The sequence below is a fragment of the Tympanuchus pallidicinctus genome, unplaced genomic scaffold (assembly GCF_026119805.1).
Source record: "Tympanuchus pallidicinctus isolate F22 unplaced genomic scaffold, pur_lepc_1.0 scaffold1, whole genome shotgun sequence".
In the NCBI taxonomy this organism is placed as follows: Eukaryota; Metazoa; Chordata; class Aves; order Galliformes; family Phasianidae; genus Tympanuchus; species Tympanuchus pallidicinctus.
The window spans coordinates 104,849,601-104,868,695 of NW_026294618.1; the positions used below are offsets into that span (position 1 = coordinate 104,849,601).

Genomic DNA, 19,095 nt, shown 5'->3' on the forward strand with positions numbered 1-19,095 from the left:
TGCTTAGCTCCATCACACCACTCACTCTGCAGAAGGCACATACCCCGGAGTACACAGTGTGGAGTGCTGTGCATAGACACTGAAGGTATTAAGCAAGAAATGCAGAAGTTATGGTTGGAGGAAATTCCTCCGCCGTTTGGAGATTTAGAAGGGATCAGATACTTCTGCTTTGATACAGCATCATCATCCCTGTCCCCGTGGCTGGGGAGCAAAGGGATTCAATAGATGCAAAGTACTCCAGAAGCTTTGGAGATACTAGATACGAGCCTCAGTGTCCACCTGCTGCCATGCCCATCTTCAGGCTTTTGGGATCTGCTAATAAATTAATCCATTAATACTTGCTGAGTTGCATACTGCTGCTAGAGCAATTGCAGCATATCACATTGCAGATGCAACTGTGAAAGCTAGAAAGCTTGCTTGCTCAAGTTACTTCCCCTGAGTGTCCACTTACCACTGTATTTTCTCATCTAGGAACTAGAGCTCCCCTGCCTCCTTCTGTGGATAGATCTGAATACTCTTACAAATGCAGACATGAACAAATGAGCCCGGATGCTTACCCTTAAGCTAAAATTCCTGTTCCCTAAAATACTCCTGGCTCATGTCTGTTTTAATAGCTTCAGATCTTAAAAAAAAAAAAAAAAAATATTCCAGAAGGAAGCAATTGGATACAAGACACAGAGCAAATGTCCTCCCACTCTGGATTTGCCGGACCACTGGGGAAGGATTCTTACAGGGTTATAGCCTCAGTAACATGTCCAGGACTCAGAGCTGAGATGAGAAAACAAACTTTTTCAAAGGCCTGTCTGGGTCCAGAGGGATGCTGCTTTATTTCCAAAAGCCTTTCTGGCACGCTGGCCCAGTCACAATTGATATGATGAGGCCAGAGCTGCAGCAGGAGGGCGGCCAAGCGACTGCTGAGTAGCAGTGACAGAAGCTCCATAGGGAAGCACAACCAGCCACAAGCTTGTAGGCTGTGCCTCGACCAAAGCTCACTGCCTCCAACCAAAACACACCGTCTGTGAAAACGAGCTCTGAAACATCCATGCCTTTTTAGGGAGCTTAAGGAAGGCTCAGACCCAAACTCTTTGTACAAAAGGTGCCAGAGCAGACTGCTCTCCATGTTAAGAACCCCACAAACCTCCTGAGGAGCTGCTTGGCTGGCTACAGCATGAAGCCACTTCCCTCACGTGGCTGAGGAAGGTCAGGAGGCGCACACTCACAGGACACCATGCTGTGTTGTGCTCGTGCACACTGCAGCACAAGGAGGAGAAAGGGAACAGACCCTGTCCTCCTTTTCAGCACAGTAACGTGTAGCAGAGTTCTTCCTTTACATCAGCACAACAGGGAACACAATTTGGCCACAGGGAATTCTAACTCAGGCAGCCTGAAATAAGAGATACCTTGGCAATGGGATTTTACAGTGTGATGTTCAAGAAGGCCCCAAGCGTTCAGCCTTTCAAAACAGGAGGGCTGTTGGGTGCACATGGGAAGCTCTTCTGTTTTAGAGCTTAACTTTGCAATCAGGCGGTCTACTTTTCTTCTGGCTTCCACAAAATATATCACTGCCATAAAAGCTTCTCTCTTAAAATGCATTGACACTATTTTCAGCAAGAGCTTAACTTCGGTACAGTCTTCCTACATCAGGGAGGAAATATTTGGGTGGCTGTGAAAAAGTAATCACATTCAAGCAAGTGCTTGGCTTTGGGCTGTTTTCTTAATCTTTACTTTTAGAAAGCTCTTTTCCCTTTGTATGCAAGACAGGAGAACCACAGTTACAATTACCATGTATGTGTGCATGTATGTGGGGTGGTGGAGATATGAAGTCTGCTTATCCAAGGATTTGGAGAGAAATACAGAAATCGTAAGTGAAAACTAAGAGAACCCTGTCTGCTAATTGTGGGACTGTTTCCAAGGCTGTTTTTACTACCCACGTGACTGCAGCATACAATGAACATTTTGGGTGTGCAAAACAGTAGCAACATTGTTGTGTCTCCACGAAAGCTGGCTGCCTCTGCTCAGTGACTTGTTCTCATTCTTGTCAAGGAAACAAACGTTAACGAATGTAGATGAGCTACAGATAAGTTACTCCTTAGAGAAAAGGATTTTATTCCTACAGCACTGCTTCCTTTTGTCAGTCCTATATTCAAGGAAGGGAAGGGGGGTAAACAAGGAACTGCATGCTGCCTCACTAACACCTGGGAAGGTGATGAAGCAAATAATCCTGGGAATGATTTCTAAACATATGAATGACAAGAAGGTGATTGGGAGATGAAGGGGAAATTGTATTTACCCAGCCAAACACCCTTCTATGACAAGATGGTTGAGGTGGTCTTGTTGATCTCCCTTCATACATGTGTTAATTGTGCTGACTTTTGACACTGCCTCTCCTACACGCTCACAGCCAGAGGAAGAGCAGATTAAATACACAGGTGATGGAGAGGGCTGTTAGGAGATGAACTGCTGTGTTCAAAGGTTGTGTTCAGCTGCACAGCATCCAGCTAGAGGCCAGTGGTGTAGCTCAGGGGTCAATACTGTTTCACACCTTCAGTAATGGCATGGATGATGGGCCAGAGGACAAACCTCGGCATGTTTGCAGCCAATACAGAACTGGCTGGAGTGGCTTGAAGCACCAGAAGGCTGGTGTCTTCACCAGGGACCCCGAAGAGGTGGGAAAATGCACTTCATCAACATCAACAAAGGGAAATGAGAAGTCCTGCACCTGAGAAGGAAATACCTCATGCACCAGAATGCACCGAAGCTGATCAGCTAGAAAGCAACTCGGCTAAGACCTCCTGGTCCTAATGGACACCAAGAACAAGCTCGCAATGCACCCTTGTGGCAAGCAGCACCAACAGCAGCCTGGGCTGCCTTCGGAGAAACCTTGCCAGCAGGTGGAGGGAGGGCATCCTTCCTCTCTTCTCAGCACTAGTCAGACACATCTGCAAAGCTCCCAGTCTAAGGGAGATAGCTACTCGTTGGAGAAAGTGGATGTAAGGATGACTTAAGGGCACTGCAGCAGCTGAGAGTCCAAGAGAACTGGGACTGTTCAGCCTGGAAAAGAGAAGGCTCGAGGGCATCTTCTCAGCATGTGTAAATACCTGATGGAAGGGCATAAGGAAGGGGCAGCCAGACTCCTCCGAGTTGTACCCATTGAAAGAGCAAGAGGCAATGCACACCATTTGAAATACAAGAAATCCCATTAAAAGAACACTTCTAGCTTTTTACTGTGAGGGTGGTTAAAACACACAGCTGAGAGGCAGTGGTATCACCTCCACCCTCAACGATATTAAGGAATCAACTGGACATGGTCCTAAGCAACCTGCTCTGGCTCACCATGCTTTGAGCAGAGGTTCCAGGCCTTGATAATCTCAAGAGGTACCTGTCAAGCTCAAACATCCTGTGATTCTATAGTCCTAACTTTGCAGTCAGTTAGTGATTGATAGGACCAGGGGGAATGGTCTTAAACTGAGACAGAGGAGGTTTAGGTTGGATATCAGGAGGAAGTTTTTCACACAGAGGGTGGTGAGGCACTGGCACAGGTTGCCCAAGGAGGCTGTGGATGCCCCATCCCTGCAGGCATTCAAGGCCAGGCTGGATGTGGCTCTGGGCAGCCTGGGCTGCTGGTTGGTGACCTGCACACAGCAGGGGGTTGGAACTGGATGAGCACTGTGCTCCTTTGCAACCCAGGCCATTCTATGATTCTGTGATTGCAAAGAAGAATCTCCCCTGTTCTGCTGAGTGCGGTCCAGCTAAAAGCAAATGCTGCATCCCTCTGGGATTTCATGGTATCTCTTGTTCTATCTCAGAAGGGAGCTTCCAGCAGTTCTGTGCATGGTGTGCATCTGCCATCCTTTGGGAATTACCTAGGGGTTCCATTAGTTTTGGCTAGGTTTTCTCAAACAGTAGAGCTGTGCAGTGTTTCCACACGGTAATCATGCCCTGAAATACCCCAGTTATTCAACAGCTTCCTTCACCTTTCAGTGTGTTAACAGTTTAAAAACAGTACAGTTTTTCTTACTAAAAGCCCTACATTCTGCCCATGCATTTACCCTGTTTGTCTTATTAAGCCAATCCTATTTGGAATATATTCAAGGGCACAAAAATGCTGCATACACCAGTGAGTTAGCTTATTTCAGCTCAAGTTCCTGCCTTTAAGGAGGAAATGGAAGTACGTGTCCTCCAAAGGATGGGGAATGTACATTGACAGTAATTGCTGCTATCTCCAGCACAAAACATAGCAAAATTATCTGTTCCTTCAGAGCCCACCCACATAATTTGGGATTGTTTTGATAGCTCTAGTTAGTCTCCATAGAAGCTTGTGTTTAAAAAAAAGAGATATGCACAGATAAACAGACTGCAAACAAATGTGAGACTTACGTATGATCCATAATTCACTGCTAGGGTCTGCAAAGCCCACGGGAGGCCTAGGCCGATTAAAATATCAAAAACATTGCTTCCAATGGAGTTGGACACGGCCATATCCCCCATACCTGCAGGAATGGAAACCACGTACACTCAGGCATGTCTCAGGAAAACACACATGGCATATTCTGCATAAATCCACTGCACTGGATTTAAATTTGGCAGACAAACAAATAAACCAACAAGAATCAAACAGTGAATTTCTGGGAGGCTTCAAGTTGCTGACCATGCCATAGCTTGCTGCACACCATCACTAAGAACCTCTCAGCTGCTTTGCAATAGCAGCAAAATTCTTTTCCTTTGTGCTTGCCATCAACTTCAGCCTCAGGAAAAGGGCTCTGAATGTTTTTACATTGAGGACACACTTCTTAAAGAGGACAAGGATGCACAGAAGCAACTCAACAGCAGCCTGACATCTCAGCAGTGAACCCACCTTGCCTTGCTACGATGAGGCTTGCCATGCAGTCTGGCACGCTGGTTCCTGCAGCCAAGAAAGTGATGCCCATTATCACGTCTGGAATTCCCAGCGTGTAGCCAATGATTGTCACCTAAGGAGTGAAACAGAACTGTCAGGTGGCTTATAAAGAAAAATCAGAGAGCAGCTTGGGCCAGTTCTGCAAGATGCTGTGAGACAGCGCTTATTGCTCAGTGCAAACTGATGCTTTCTTTGAAGAGAAGCAGTGACAGGCTTTTTTCACTTGTATGTCTTCTGTATGTTCACCACCTGGCAGAGGAAAGCACTGACCTGCTATGCACTCTCTTTGATTAGCTGCTTTCCACCTTTCATCCACTATTCTCCTGACTCTAACCTGGAGGAGAGGCTATATGGTGGCTCACTGCCCTTTCTTAACAGACTTGCCCAAAGCTCACAGATTGTTATTGCATGCAAACAGCAGCTAAGATGACACCAAAACATCCCTAAAGTTCATTACATTCATGTTACATAAATGTTATATATAGGAACACGTATATCTGTGTCACTGCAAACAGTTCCTTTTGGCAGAGAGGAGATACTTATAAGCTGACACAGACCATCATTTGTGCACCAGTGCAGAGCCCAAGCCAGGCCTCCCTTTCTTCCCCGATGCCAGTGCCTCATACTTTTGCTTAAGGCTACAGCCCAATTTTTCAAAGCTGACAAAAATTACTTATGTTGCCTCTCTTAGGCTGTTTTCTGCTTTAGTTGGTACATACCATCCACACCATCATGTAGGAGAAAGCTGCAATCCAGAGGGTAGAAGAAGCAAAGGTAACCATGAACCATTTCTCCAAGTGGGGTTTGTTACAGTTGGGCACTGTGAAATACAGCACAAAGCTCAGCGGCCACGTGAAGAGCCACTTCAAGATTTCCATTTTGCCAGCTGTAAAACAGAGGATGGGAAACAATCATGATTCTAGTTAATATGTAGGTTGCTCTGAAAGTAATGCCTCCTACGGAAATGACAACAGATACAAAGAGGACAATAAAATCGTTTGATAAGAGTAAATTCTCAGCTACAAAACACTGTTTTTCAACAGCCACCACCCATTCGCAATGCATTTTTACCAGGGATGAACAACAGCCTGAGTTCTATGCTCAGAAAAATCTGCACAAGTGGAAGTGACCCACTGCTGTTGTCACTGCTGAAACGCACCACCCACTGCCTGTCTGTGCTACATCCACTGCTTGGTGTCATAACCATTCAGCAAGCATCAGTAAGTGTCACAGCTGTGCTTTTTTTCCTATCACATGGGTGGTGGTCAGACTCTGGAACAGTGAAAGACTGTGGGATTCCCATCCTTGGAGCTAACTAACACTCAAGGGTGGATGCAGACTTTGGCAACCTGCTCTAGTAAGACCTCCCCTGAGCAGAAGTTTGAACCAGACAAGAGGTCCAGAGGTCACACCAACCTTTTCCATACTATAAATCAAGTGTCATTGTCCGTAGAACATCTAAATTATTATCTTTAAGGCTCAGCTTTTTCCCCCTGCTTGAACTACAGCTATGTGTGGAGGTCTGAATAGGAGTTCCCAAAAACATGTATCACTTGGAAACGGCAGAAACAGTCCCTACAGTTTTCTGTCTTGTTTCTAACACCCTAGATCTCAACAGCTCTGGGATGACTCAAACGTAGGGCAGCCAATGGAACGAGATTGGTCTGCCCAGAGAGGGGCCCAGGTTTCCCCAGCAGAGGTTGCTGCCCTTCCCACAGACTGCAGCGGCAGGGCCAACACATGAGCTGCAGTTGAGCTGTACCAACCAGCCCAACATGCTGAGAGGCACCTCGTGCTTTCCAATTAACTGTTACCTGTGACCAGGAACTGAACTCTGAGGTACAGGTACAGAACCCAAAGTAGATATAAAGAACAAAATATTTTACAGTGAGGGTGATGAGGCACTGGAACAGGTGACGTAGTGTTGTGGTTGATGGCCTCAAGGAAGACAAGGGGAAGTCTCAAGGCTTTCAAGTCAAGGCTGAATAAGGCCCTGGGCAACCTGAACTAGCTGTGCTTTCCCTGTTCACTGCAGGGAGTTGGACTAGATGGCCCTCAGAGGCCCCTTCCAGCTCTAAGGATTCTATGATTCTGTGCTTTCTGGCATACTCAAACTCAGTTTTGCTTTCTGGAACAACACAAACCCACAAGTTTCTTACTAGGTAGGTCAAAAGGTGTGTATGGCCCTTCATGGTCATCATCGTCATCATCTTCTTCCTCTTCCTCATCATTTTCATTGTTCTCATTATCCTCATTCTCATTCTCTGTCTCATTGCCAGCCTCAGCCACGTCCTCATCTCGCCGTGTGCCATTCACGCCCCGCTCAGACGAGTTGCTTGGACCAGTTCCATTCTCCACAACGTGCTTGATAGGTATTTTGATTGCTACTTCTGATTCGCCGTTGGTGTAAGTCCTGCTGTTGATCAGTCTTTGTCTCTGTTAATACCGACACAAATTCTCGTTCAAAGACAGATTTTTTAAAATGTAATGCTTGATTTTTATTTTTTCTTCAAGAGAAGGGGAGGAACAGAGAAAAAGAGATGTGCAGAGTTCTATAAACACTTGGTTTCAAAAGCAAAAAGGGATGGATTTTGGTCATGCATAATGCAATAGCTGCTTGCAGGAACTAAAAAACAACACACAGATATAACTTTTATGAGATAAGAACCAGTAACTGTTGAACTGACTGCAGGGATACAAGACAAGGGTCAGAAAGTGTAGTACCATCTTATAAAATAAAGATGTTAACAGCAGATCAGATTAATGCTGCAGGCATCTGCTGTGAGCAACAGCTACAGGGAGCATAACCACATAATGACCTGAAACTTTCTCTACTAAAATCTCCATGGGTACAGATAGCAAGGGATGATTTAATATGGATGTCATTAGAAGGATGGAACTGGGAAAAATGCACACAGGGATCCAAGAAAATCATAGAGGTCTATTTTGACCCGAACGCTGCCACAGGCAAGAGCAAATTTGGAATGAGAAAGAGAAAGGGGAAAAAAGAGAACAGACATACCTCATTGATGAGCATGCGGCTGGCCATGGAGAGACGTGTTTTGGGAGGAAAGTGGCTGGTTATCATGATCCGGAGCCCAGCCTCAGAAAATGAGAGCTGGTGTGGGTAAGCAGAGAGCAGCTCATCCACCATGATCACTGAGGCTTTACGGTGGAAATTCCCTGCAACCAAGAAACAAAGAGAAGCTGAAGACTTTGCCTACCATCAGCCTCTTTCCATCTTATATGGCACTCAGCAGAACAAATCTACAGGTTCCACAGGTCCTTTGTAAGAACCACTCCTTCAGCCACTCCACAGCCTCCTCTGTATTTAATTCCTGACTTTACACAGCAGGTTTTATAGATAAGTGACCAATACCGTATCTCCATTCATTCCCACTGATAGCAAATAAAATCTGTTCTGCACAGATCATTGGAGGCCTCTGTTAAACGGATCACTGCTTCAACAGTGGTCACTGCTGAGGTGAAGAAGTTGCTGCAATAAGGAAGTATTAATTCCACTATTATAATTTGCACTTGTGTGAGGACACTGGCCTCGTCCACCATCACCTCTGTGGGATGGGCCAAGAGTCCTTGGATTGAGACAGCAGAGGCAGGACTGGGACACAGCAGCAGGGAAACCCCAGATCTTTCTCAGCACAACTGGCAAATGTTTGTATTGTCATCACCATTCTTAGTCCTACAGCAGAGCACCTCCACAGGCACTTTCTTTTTTCTCAGGATGCTTCTATGGTTTGGGGTAGACATAAGGGTCACAAAAATCAAGAAGGCCAGACAGCTTTCCCTGGTGACTTTTTCACATTAGCATGTGCTGTGTACCACCAAAACCCTCCTGCTTTCTTCTTCGTGGTCTTCAGTTCAGAAAAGTGGAAGTTTGGAAAGCAAATGTAATTACTGGATGCCCTCAGCACTCTGACCAGTTGAAATCAGGGCTGTTTTTGACCCAGATGCACCATTCACCCATCTGAACCTGCAGAGGCCAAGTAAACATAGGAACAATCCTCAAGAAGATGAAGCAATCCTTTGGGCTTCCTTCCTCAGCCAGTTTAAGAAACCACAAGGTTTCAAAACCAAAATGTACCAGTCTGAGCAGTGTCATGCAAAGAGGCATTCTGGTGCAATTTAAACCAAATCCTACAATCAGAAATGCCTCATTTGTGTGCAGTCCTGAGGACACTGGGTAAACCTGACTTTATGCTTCTGCTTTCCCAGCCGAGTTGCACTGGTGCAGTGTAGCTACCTTGCCAGCACAGTTCCACTGTTGAGATTCCAAGGCTACAGAAAGCTGCTCCAGTAACAGCAGCTTCCCCAAACCACAGCACACCATGCTCACAAAAGCTTTCCCTCTGCTCAGCAACAGGCAGTAATGTGATAGCAGGCATCTGGTAGACTCAAAGAGTCTGATGTCAGCAAGAAAAAACATCCACATTTCATGTTCAGTTGCTTGCTATATATATACACTAAATCTTTCAATCACTTTTGTGGGAAAACAGCTGGTTTTGTTTGTCCTTTATGGAGTCAAGCAGAAGAAAAAGGGCAGCTTGTCTGTACACAGAGGCCAGGGCTGCTTTAAATAAGACACAACTCCTTCTCAGTTTAAAGCAGTGACTTGGGGAGTCTCTTATTGCTGAGGATAGGTGCATAATAATCCAACATTCACAACACGTGCTTGCTGCCTGCTGCAAAGACAAAGCATGATCTGTTACACCCTGTGTATGCAGTTTAATTTGTGCTCACCAGTGCACACACTACTGCAGCTGAGCTATGGAAGCAATGATTTTTTTAGGCTAAGGAAATGTAAGTGAGGCTTAAGGTGCACCTCCCTGCCTATGCCAGCGCTGAGCAGACGTGCCCAGCCCACAGTGCACAGCGGGCAGACAAACTTGTAAACACTCAGAACGATGCAAGCAAGCAGGGTGACTTACTGGAACAGTTACCTTTCTTTAGTAACACCACTGTGGCATCGCAGTTGCTGTTATCATCCATTTCCGTGTTATTTGCCAATCCGTTCACCATGTTTGCAGCATTTTTTGTCTTCCTTTCCAAGCAGTGTTGTATGGTAGAGTTGTACCTGCAGAAATAAAAGGAATTCTAGGTGTACCTCTGCTGCTTCTACATGGATTTCTCAACACTGCCTTTCCTACATTCAGTTCCTGGCTTTAAGGACATCGAGGGATAGATAGCGTGCTCAGCTCCCACCAAACTGCACGCAGGGCAATGCCTCTGTTCCCAGAAGGCTTGGAAACGTGTCAGAAATCAATCATGAACAGAGCACATGTCTGTTTATCTACATGTCAGTAATATTCCCATAGCAAATAATGCTTACTCATCACTGTGCAAATTTACAGTCACTCCTGAGTATGAGTGCTATTTTGCCTGCGAAAGCAAACCAGAGAAGCGTGAGACCACGTGCCAAGTTCTGGCCTCGACTTTGAATTTGCTTCTTATCTTATTTTGAATAACCAGGAACTGACACAGACATGAGCTCAGGATCTCACCATGAGACTCAAAAGGAAGGGTGGACCGTTGGGAGCACGTGGCTGAGGCCCCTATAACCACACCAAGAGCCAGGAGGTCAGAAACCTCTGTTCAAACTACAGCATCACTTTAAGAAAACAAACCCACTCTAGATTGAAACAGCACAGCTACCTGTTTTGTTGGCCAGTGTTGCAAGAGTGAACCTGCCCTCCATATTAAAGTTTCTAATTACTAGAAGTAAGAGGAATTCTGACTTGTATTCTCTTCTACCGAGCTTGTTTTGCTGCTCTCACTGAGAATTGCTCTCCTAATATTTACTCTGTTCATCATTTCAAAACAAACTTCTACCCTCACTTGTTGAGAAAAGACCACTGGTGCGTTTGGTGGCTGGTAGGTTTTGTTTAATGTTCCAGCTTAAATCTGGGTTTCTTTTCCACTGGCTTTTAGAAACAGGGCAGGAGGAGGGGATTTGAGGAGCAGAACAGACCAGCTCCTCCAGCATCATCCGGTATGAAGGGAGCTATGCAGCTCAGATGCTCATGAAATCGGTGCTGGCTGTGCTGCAGTTCTATTATGGGTCTCAGAGCAAAGAATAATGAAATACAGTGGGGTTTTGTGCCCACAAAAAGGTAGAGAGGAATCTCTTACTTCATGATAACAATGTAGATGGCATACATCAGCACCAAGACCAAGGACTCCCACCTGCAAACAGAAGGAACACAAAGTGCATCAGAGCAGGACCTGGTGCTGAGCTCCTGCTGCCTGCTGTGTACTGAAATTCATGGATTATGTTCTCGTTTGGGATTTTGGCACCTCGCACTAAGCATGCCAAACCTCACTCCTGGCAGTTCAACACTCAGCTTCCTCATCGATGGGTTTGAGTGGGGCACGGTCAAATATAATTGGGTCTCCAGTCAATTTCAGTTAAAAACAAAACAAAATGAAAACGAGCCATTGCAAAACTCAGCGTTTCAGAAATCCTCTGAAATTAAACACAAATCCCCCAGTAAGAAAGAGTGTCAGAAAACACACAACCCAAGCAACCTGACTCCCCCTAGTGCTTGTGGTCTAAATAACGCTGGCTGAGGGAAAACAAAGCTACCGCTGTCACTCTCCAAGCTGTGCTGCAAACACCACGATCTCAGCAAAACTTTTGATTCTCAAATCCCTTCTCTTCCCACGAACCCTGTGCACGGCAGCTTTTGTGGTGCAAACAGAAAAAACGAGCAAGAAATATAACCAGATTCACTTACCAGGAAACCTTTTCGTCGTAAATAAACTGTGGAGGGAAGATTAAAAAAGAAGCGTGTTAAACAAGAAATGCATGACAGCATGCACCAAGGCTGCAAGCCAACCCCCCCAGCAGGTGGCAGAGGGGACAGAGCAACTTAGGGCCTGGGGCAGTGGCATCAGGCTCTCTTCTGTTTCCCTGGGAACCTCTCAGCTCTCAAGTTTCTCCCACCTAGAAAAGCAGAGCAGCATTCCTCCCTAAAGCCCACAGGGTCCTGTGGAACCGGCGCTGAGCTGAAGAGGTGACAGGGCAACAGGTGACCTGGAGGAGCTGCACCAGCTGGTCTCAGCAGAGATACTGCCATCCCTCTGTGCTGTGTCCTTCAGCAGCAGCTGGGCTGTAGGTGTGCAGATTTACAGCCACTTCCACACCTGGTGTCGATGACAGGTGCTCCAACAACACTGAAAACCAGCCCCAGGGCACGATTTCCTTACAAGCTAAGCTTGAGACTCTTAACAAGCACTGTTAGAGTCCTGTCTGTACATCTGAAGGTTTCCTCGTGATGCTGTGCTCCTTGGGAAGGAGTGATGTCTTTCTCCTGCATGTTTAAGACGCTGTGTGTTGGGGAATACCAACGCTGTGCCATGGATTCCAAGGGGTTCGCACCATTCTAACCAGCCTTGGCTTTTGGGGTTTGAAAAGGCAGGTGTTAGGAGGTCACCAGCAGATGGCCGTCATGTTCCACCGCTGAATTCACCAGCACCAGCAGATGCTGGAAGCAAACAGGATTGCTGCGGTGGCCTTGCTGGCAGCATCCCTCACTCTGCTTCTCTTTCCATCTCCAGTGGGCCTACGAGTGAGCTGTGCTCTAGCTGCCAGTCCCAGAGCTGGGGATGCTGAGCCTGGCTCATGCTGCAGCCACAGTGGGAAGGGCAGGGCTAAGGCAAGGATGCTCACGAGTGGTCCAGGGGTCCTACAGCCTTGGGCTGCACCCGGTGGACCAGGTGCCAGCTGGCAAGGCTCTTGCTGGCCACTTGGTCCTTCCCAGCACCTTCACCTGCTTTCAGCTCAGTGCTGTACGAAGGAGTGGAAGCTCTGTGTATGCCACTAGGAAAACACAGCCAGAGCAGCGGTGGAGAAAACCAAGGGAAAGGAAATGGGCCTTAGAAATTGCAACAAAACGCTTCCCTGAAGCTAAAGAGCCTGTAAATAGCAACTTGTGTTTGATAGAGCAGCAAACAATAGCTGTATTTGTTACTGGAAGAACACATGACAGCAAGACATTATGCATGCTATAAGTCACAGCCCCAGTCATGGTGATCTAATCTGACAACAGCTATTTTAGGTTGCACTGTGTTGGTGTGGCAGGGCACGAAAGCTTGTGCATTGACCTTTGTGATTAAAAATAGCACCCATCCCACTTCTTTCACTAATGACAATGACCGCGTCCTTTCGAGTTAGGAAACACTGGGATCTTTTTTCTTTCAAAGGAAAGAAGGAGTAACAGTTCTTGCCAAGCTTTAAAAGAAGATCAGCTTTGTAATACAATTTTAAGGTAAAAAAAAAATAATCATACAGCTCAATCAACACGAGCTAACAGGGATAAAGAAAGTTGGCCCACTTCTAACTGCTGTGATGTGGAGCTCACTCAATCTTATCAGCTGGCACGGAGCACCAAAGAGGTGAGTTTGCTGCTCTGTGATTTCTTACTGCAGCACTGCGAATCCTTTGCTGGTTGAAATGGAAGGAGATAAACTCACGTGGATTTACCCGGCAGAATTTTAAGCTGCTGCATTTCAGCGTTGGCAGGAGTGTATTTATCTCTTCTCAGGTGTATTTATGATTAGCAAAGGCACCTGTGGAGTGTAGCTCATATGAGAGCAGCACAAGCTGCTCTTCAAAATAACGTAAGCTCAATCTTCTACAAAGCAATATTATCCTTCAAGAAAGATGATTATACTCTGGCTGCAGCAGAGTCTCAATGCCCCAGCACTATTATCCCTATATAGTGCAGTGTTTAAATGCTTCCTAAAATGTAAGGCCCATACAAGTCTAACAAATGAGAAAACAGAGTGCAAGTTGTGCTGCGCTCTGCACAGAGCCAGCAGCATGCCTGCCAAAGGAGAGATGGGGGACTGGAGAGGCAGAATCCAAATATCAACATGCTGACATCTCCTTTTGATTCTACCTTAAAAGGAGATAAAGGATCCGAACCACTGTAAAGCCTGGGGTCCTTAGCTAAATGATGGAGAGGAGAGAAAATTCTTGAAGTGAAGCAGTGTTTGGACTCTGAAAGGAGAATCCTCATTTGCCATCTTCTGAGGAGGAATGCTACATAGGACAGGGTTGCTAAATCCCTCGGGAGCTAAATCTTTAATCACTTAAAATGTTCTCTCTTCTTCTAATTTATCTCCGTTTTTCTCTAACAGGTGTTTAAAAAGCCTGTGCAGTGATTGCTGTGGAGTAATGCTGAAGAGATGGGGGCCTGTTCCACATCTCCCAAGCCACAGTTGGCCATGAAGTGCTTTGACATCCGCATCGCAGTTCTGGCAATGCCTCCAAGCCCTACTCTGGCTGCACAAAGGACCTTGAACCTCTTCAGGTCTAAAAAATTACAGTTCTCTGATATTATGTGGTATAGTTCCAAAAGAAAAGGATTTCTGCAGTTCTGTAATGCCTGTATGAAACACCCAATCCAAACAAGTGGCCAAACGGCAGGCAAGTGCCCACATCTGTGCTTTCCTTGGAGTAAACTAAGGGAATCATATCGCAGAATCACAGAATGGCCTGGGTTGCAAAGGAGCACAGTGCTCATCCAGTTCCAACCCCCTGCTGTGTGCAGGTCACCAACCAGCAGACCAGGCTGCCCAGAGCCACATCCAGCCTGGCCTTGGATGCCTGCAGGGATGGGGCATCCACAGCCTCCTTGGGCAACCTGTTCCAGTGCCTCACCACCTTCTGGGTGAAAAACTTCCTCCCAGTATCTAACCTAAACCTCCCCTGTCTCAGTTTAAGACCATTCCCCCCATCCTATCACTATCCACCCAACACCTGCTAGATGTCTTTACGCTCATGCAGTGTCATCTATTACAATTAATGGATGTGGTGGAGTTCGTAGGTCAGGAAGTTTTTGGTATGATGCTACTTGTCAAGCAAAAATAAAAGATTTTAGTTTTGCAGCTCATTACTGATAGCTAGGCAGCTCTAATTCTAGCAACAGCATTGATGCATACATTAGATTGAAGATCTTGCAGAACAAAAGCACAAAGAGCTTAAGACAAACCCTCTATGTGAAGGTTAGAGACATAGGCCTTTGTGCCTATAGAAAATGCACACGGCATATGGACGTTTGACGAGCGAAGGCAAAACAAAGCACACCATGTCTAAGAAAAACTGCATAAACTTCAGAAATACAAGTGTTCATCTTCTGACTCCGTGTTCCCTTCTTCTTGTTTACATATGGGAATTAGCCTCACAAAATCTCTTTCTTTCTTGAGGAATGTACAGTCCTAGACTATAAGCCCAAGTAAAGAAATATATATACATATATACATACACAAAGTAGTAACTGTTACCAGGAAAGACAATTTTTGCATATCCTGACCTTGATATTTCTTCATCTCTTATCCTTTGGCCATGCTTTTCTACAGAACCACGGAGACCACACGTTCATTTTTCCATGGACAGAAAAACCACATGGCTCCTGGAGCGAGAACCTTAGCTACAAAACTTTGGTTTTCTTAGTGAGATCCCTCTACAGCAGACATGCAGGGTCCCACAGAAGAATAACATGTACAACAGCCTTTGGGAACTTACCACAATGAGTGCAACAACAGACAGTGTATAGTAGATTGAATCTCTCAAGAGACTCCATGATGACAGTGCAACAACCTGGGAAAAGAGGCAAAGAGAGGACGTCAGGCAGGCCCAGGTGTAAGCCACAGGAAGGCAGATGATGGGGGCTAATTTACACCATTCTGAATTGACCTCTGAATTTATCAGTGTTTTTCCTGACCACATCCTCCAGTCATGCTCGTGCAAGGAAATCAGCCAAACAAACAGAAAGTTCATTCTCCTTTCTGTCTACAAAAATGTCTGATTGCAGAGTGTTATCAATGTACAGTTTCCCAGATTTCTCTGCTTGTTACAATACCGTAACTGTCCTGACAGCTTGCAAAACAAATACCATAAAAAGATATTGACCATCATGCTTTAAAATCTCCATGGCCTCTTAACGCTAATGTGGATGTAATTCATGTCCAGTGCAAAGTCTTTACGGAAACACTGACATGTGAGAAATTCTCATGTAAGAAAAAGATACCCCCAAAACAATAAGAAAACAAAACAAAACCCCTTGAAGTCCTTGAGTCAGATTAGATTTACACAGGCTGACAGCACGCATCTCTGTGTGTAAGGATAGATGGACAGAGATGCTTTTTGACGGAAATTTCCCAATGTAGAAACCTGGAGTTAGGTTCATAATTGTGTTCAGAGACCTTTAATTAAATCTTACAGATAGTGAACTCCTTCCTTTTGATTGAGCATTGCGTTGAGCGCTGATTGAGCACCACGAGATAGTTTATAAAACAACTTGAGATTACTCCAATCGCCTTTTACAGCATTATTTAAGGTCCTACGTTCCTTTCTGAGCACAGATAATGCCTTTCTCCTAGGGAAATTTCCTCCAACACCTGAGTGACCACATTAACAGCCAGGCCTTCAAATACAGCTGTCCATCAGGGATCTAGTGAGCAAAAGTCATCGACCAGGACACCAGGGCATCACCGACTCCTGCCCTGATTTCAGATTGGACTGAAGGCAACATGCTGCTGCCTGGGATTCCTACAAACTGCTCACATGCCACAGACATCCTAGTAGCTGTCCCTCATGTGTAAATATGGGCAATAAAAGCCCAGGTCTCCTGTGAGGGTCGTGTCATTGAAGTCTTCGAGCCATTTGATCACTGGGAAGAAGAATTTGTCAGAGGGAAGCCTTGCACATGAAGTAACCACGTACCCAGGCTAAAAGGAGCTAATTAGCACAGAGGGAAACAGCAGCACTTTCAGCCTGCTGACAGGAATTTTGTAGTCTCGCTGTAACTGTCAAGACCTTGAAGACACAAGTCGTGCTATTCAGTCTTGCAGCAGCCAAGGGCTGCATGTAAATCTTAATGCATTGCAACCCTCCTAAATCACCATTAAGCAGATCACAACTAAGGCAGAAAGGAAATCAGGGAAGCAATCAGCTTGGGTAAAAACACAATGAAATTTAAGAGTTTGGAATCAGCAACAGCAGAAGCCAGAGGAAAGGGGAGCCAAGCACCAAGAGACAGCTGTAGAAAAACACTCGTTTCCTCCATTCAAAGGAAGCACACAAAATCCAGCCCCCAGACACGAGCCCAGGAGCCCTCACTTAACTACAGCACTGGGGACTAAATCTGGCCTCTCCAGAGCAGAAAGCAAGAGCTCTTCCATGTGAGGTTCAGTGAGAGCAACTCCCCATGACTAGACAAGGCAAAGGACCTATAGCACACACTTACCTGCACACTGCACTGGTGTTCCTATAGGTAAAACATGTCTCAGATTAGAAACTGGGTTTCTCACTATTAACTCTCACCCTGCAAACTGCTATGTGTAACATTTACTGCACAGAACATTGATTTCCCTTTTTGAAGGGCTAGAAAGAGCAGGGTGCCCAGAGCCTCGGTGGCAACGTATCCCAGGCTGGGGCTTCACCATTCACCCTCTATAAAATTGACCCTTCTCTTCTGCTCTTCCAAATTATTTCTCTTCTCCTAACCATGCAGATGCCCCTCTGCCAGCATCTTCCATCCAGAAGAGACATGGTGACAGAGGCCATGGAGGCTAAAGGCTATGTGCCTGTTCTCCCCATTGCCCACAGCAGACAAGGAGTGGTGCCTTTCCTTTGCTGTGAGCAGTGTGCTGTCTTTCTTTGCACTGTGGCTTATTGCAAACATCATGCAGATCGTGCAGGTCTTTTTTTTGTTTATTATTTTAAATTAACGTTTCAAATCAGACTTTTCATTTCAAGCAAGCTGGTAAAGATGAGCCTCAATCCCAACCGCGGTCACGTGGGCACCAATGGGAGCATTACAAAAGTCAGCTCTGAGGGCTTTCCTAAAAATGCTCACTAACCTGATGGCAACGCAGAAGGAGAGTGTGTATTGTTTTCATACAGAGGACCAGCCTGTTTCCCAGCTTTGTGGAGGAGATGCAGAGCTCATGTACAAACTGCTGATAGCACTCCCATGGGTAGGTGTGCTTGCTCTCTCTTTTCTTCCCAGAGGAGGGACTCGCAGCACTGCTGTGCCCTTTCTCCTTCATGCAGTACCACAAAGTGCATTGCTTTTGCCTGTTTTCCTCCTGCCCCTCACACTGAAATTGCTCCAAAAGTCACGGCTTTCCACGCAGTTCAAAGCAGGACAATGTGAGCAAGGTACCTGGCAGAATAAACTGAGACAGCCTTACCTGGCAATGCAGGTAAGAACGGGCTAAGAAAGCAAGCAGCAAACACCAGCCTCGTACTTGACAAGCCACTCAAAAGAGCTGTAGGATCTGTGGGAAGCAACCAACCCAGTTGCTCCACGGCACGGTTAAACTTCCTGTTTACGCAGGAAGGGTAACACCACAAAAGCAGTTACAAACCCACATCATTTCATCATGCAAAAGCCTTTGCACTGCTTCCCATCCTGAAATCTGCCTTTGTGCTACCGTGAACAAACTTAGAAATTACCGTCAGCACTTCCCATGTCTCTTTTCCCCGTATCTACAATCAGCACAACCAACTCTTGGTTTGTCAGCCACAGGAACTCAACAGCAGCAGCCCAGGCATGATATTCAGCTGGAACAAAGCATTTGTTACAGTAACATAATTCCTATGGGTCTTTCAGGAAGAGAATTACCTTCAGTCCACTGTGAAATCCCCATCTCACAAGGGGCTTCTTTGTCAGTAATTGCACAAGCAATAATAGCATCACTAGCACCATTTTGCTTGCTCTACGTGAATATAAATGGAAGATGCATTAGCAATAAATAGCATTACTGGATCTGAATGGCCTTATGGAAGTCCAATCCATCATCCTGAAATCACAGCTGCAAAAATTAAAATAATCTCCACCACACAACCTTCATTTTCTCCACCAGGTACTTGTGAGAGAAAGAAATGATGCGGGAAGACACAGCAAACCTGCCCACAAGGACATATCCTTGTATGCCACACTGTTATGCTATGGATTGGACTGTGCTACATTTGCAGAATTCTAGTTACGTGCCATCATATGTCATCTGTGTCAGGTCTGGGTAGAAATAAGAAAATCTGCTCCATCATGCTCAGGAAAAACATAGTAGGTTCAACTGCATTTTACAGTTAAATACAGACTAAGGTTCATTCAAATCTCAAAAGTCACAGCAATTAAGGAGATATTCTTACAGTTCCTACAAACTGGCAC

General features: G+C 45.7%; 1 protein-coding gene across 2 annotated transcripts in view; it reads right to left on the minus strand.

Moving 5' to 3' along the window:
* SLC24A3 (solute carrier family 24 member 3) overlaps window positions 1–19,095 on the minus strand; it is an 83,629-nt gene that overhangs the window by 7,539 nt on the left and 56,995 nt on the right. Inside the window, exons 6-14 of one of the 2 annotated variants that reach the window (XM_052701361.1) lie at window positions 15,444–15,518; window positions 11,650–11,675; window positions 11,045–11,098; window positions 9,844–9,989; window positions 7,920–8,080; window positions 7,057–7,333; window positions 5,617–5,783; window positions 4,856–4,970; window positions 4,378–4,490 (exon numbers count right to left, since the gene is read on the minus strand). In XM_052701361.1, the coding sequence (XP_052557321.1) occupies window positions 4,378–4,490; window positions 4,856–4,970; window positions 5,617–5,783; window positions 7,057–7,333; window positions 7,920–8,080; window positions 9,844–9,989; window positions 11,045–11,098; window positions 11,650–11,675; window positions 15,444–15,518 (1,134 nt within the window). The remainder of the gene's footprint in view (window positions 1–4,377; window positions 4,491–4,855; window positions 4,971–5,616; window positions 5,784–7,056; window positions 7,334–7,919; window positions 8,081–9,843; window positions 9,990–11,044; window positions 11,099–11,649; window positions 11,676–15,443; window positions 15,519–19,095) is intronic. The other variant, XM_052701370.1, reaches the window with a different exon arrangement.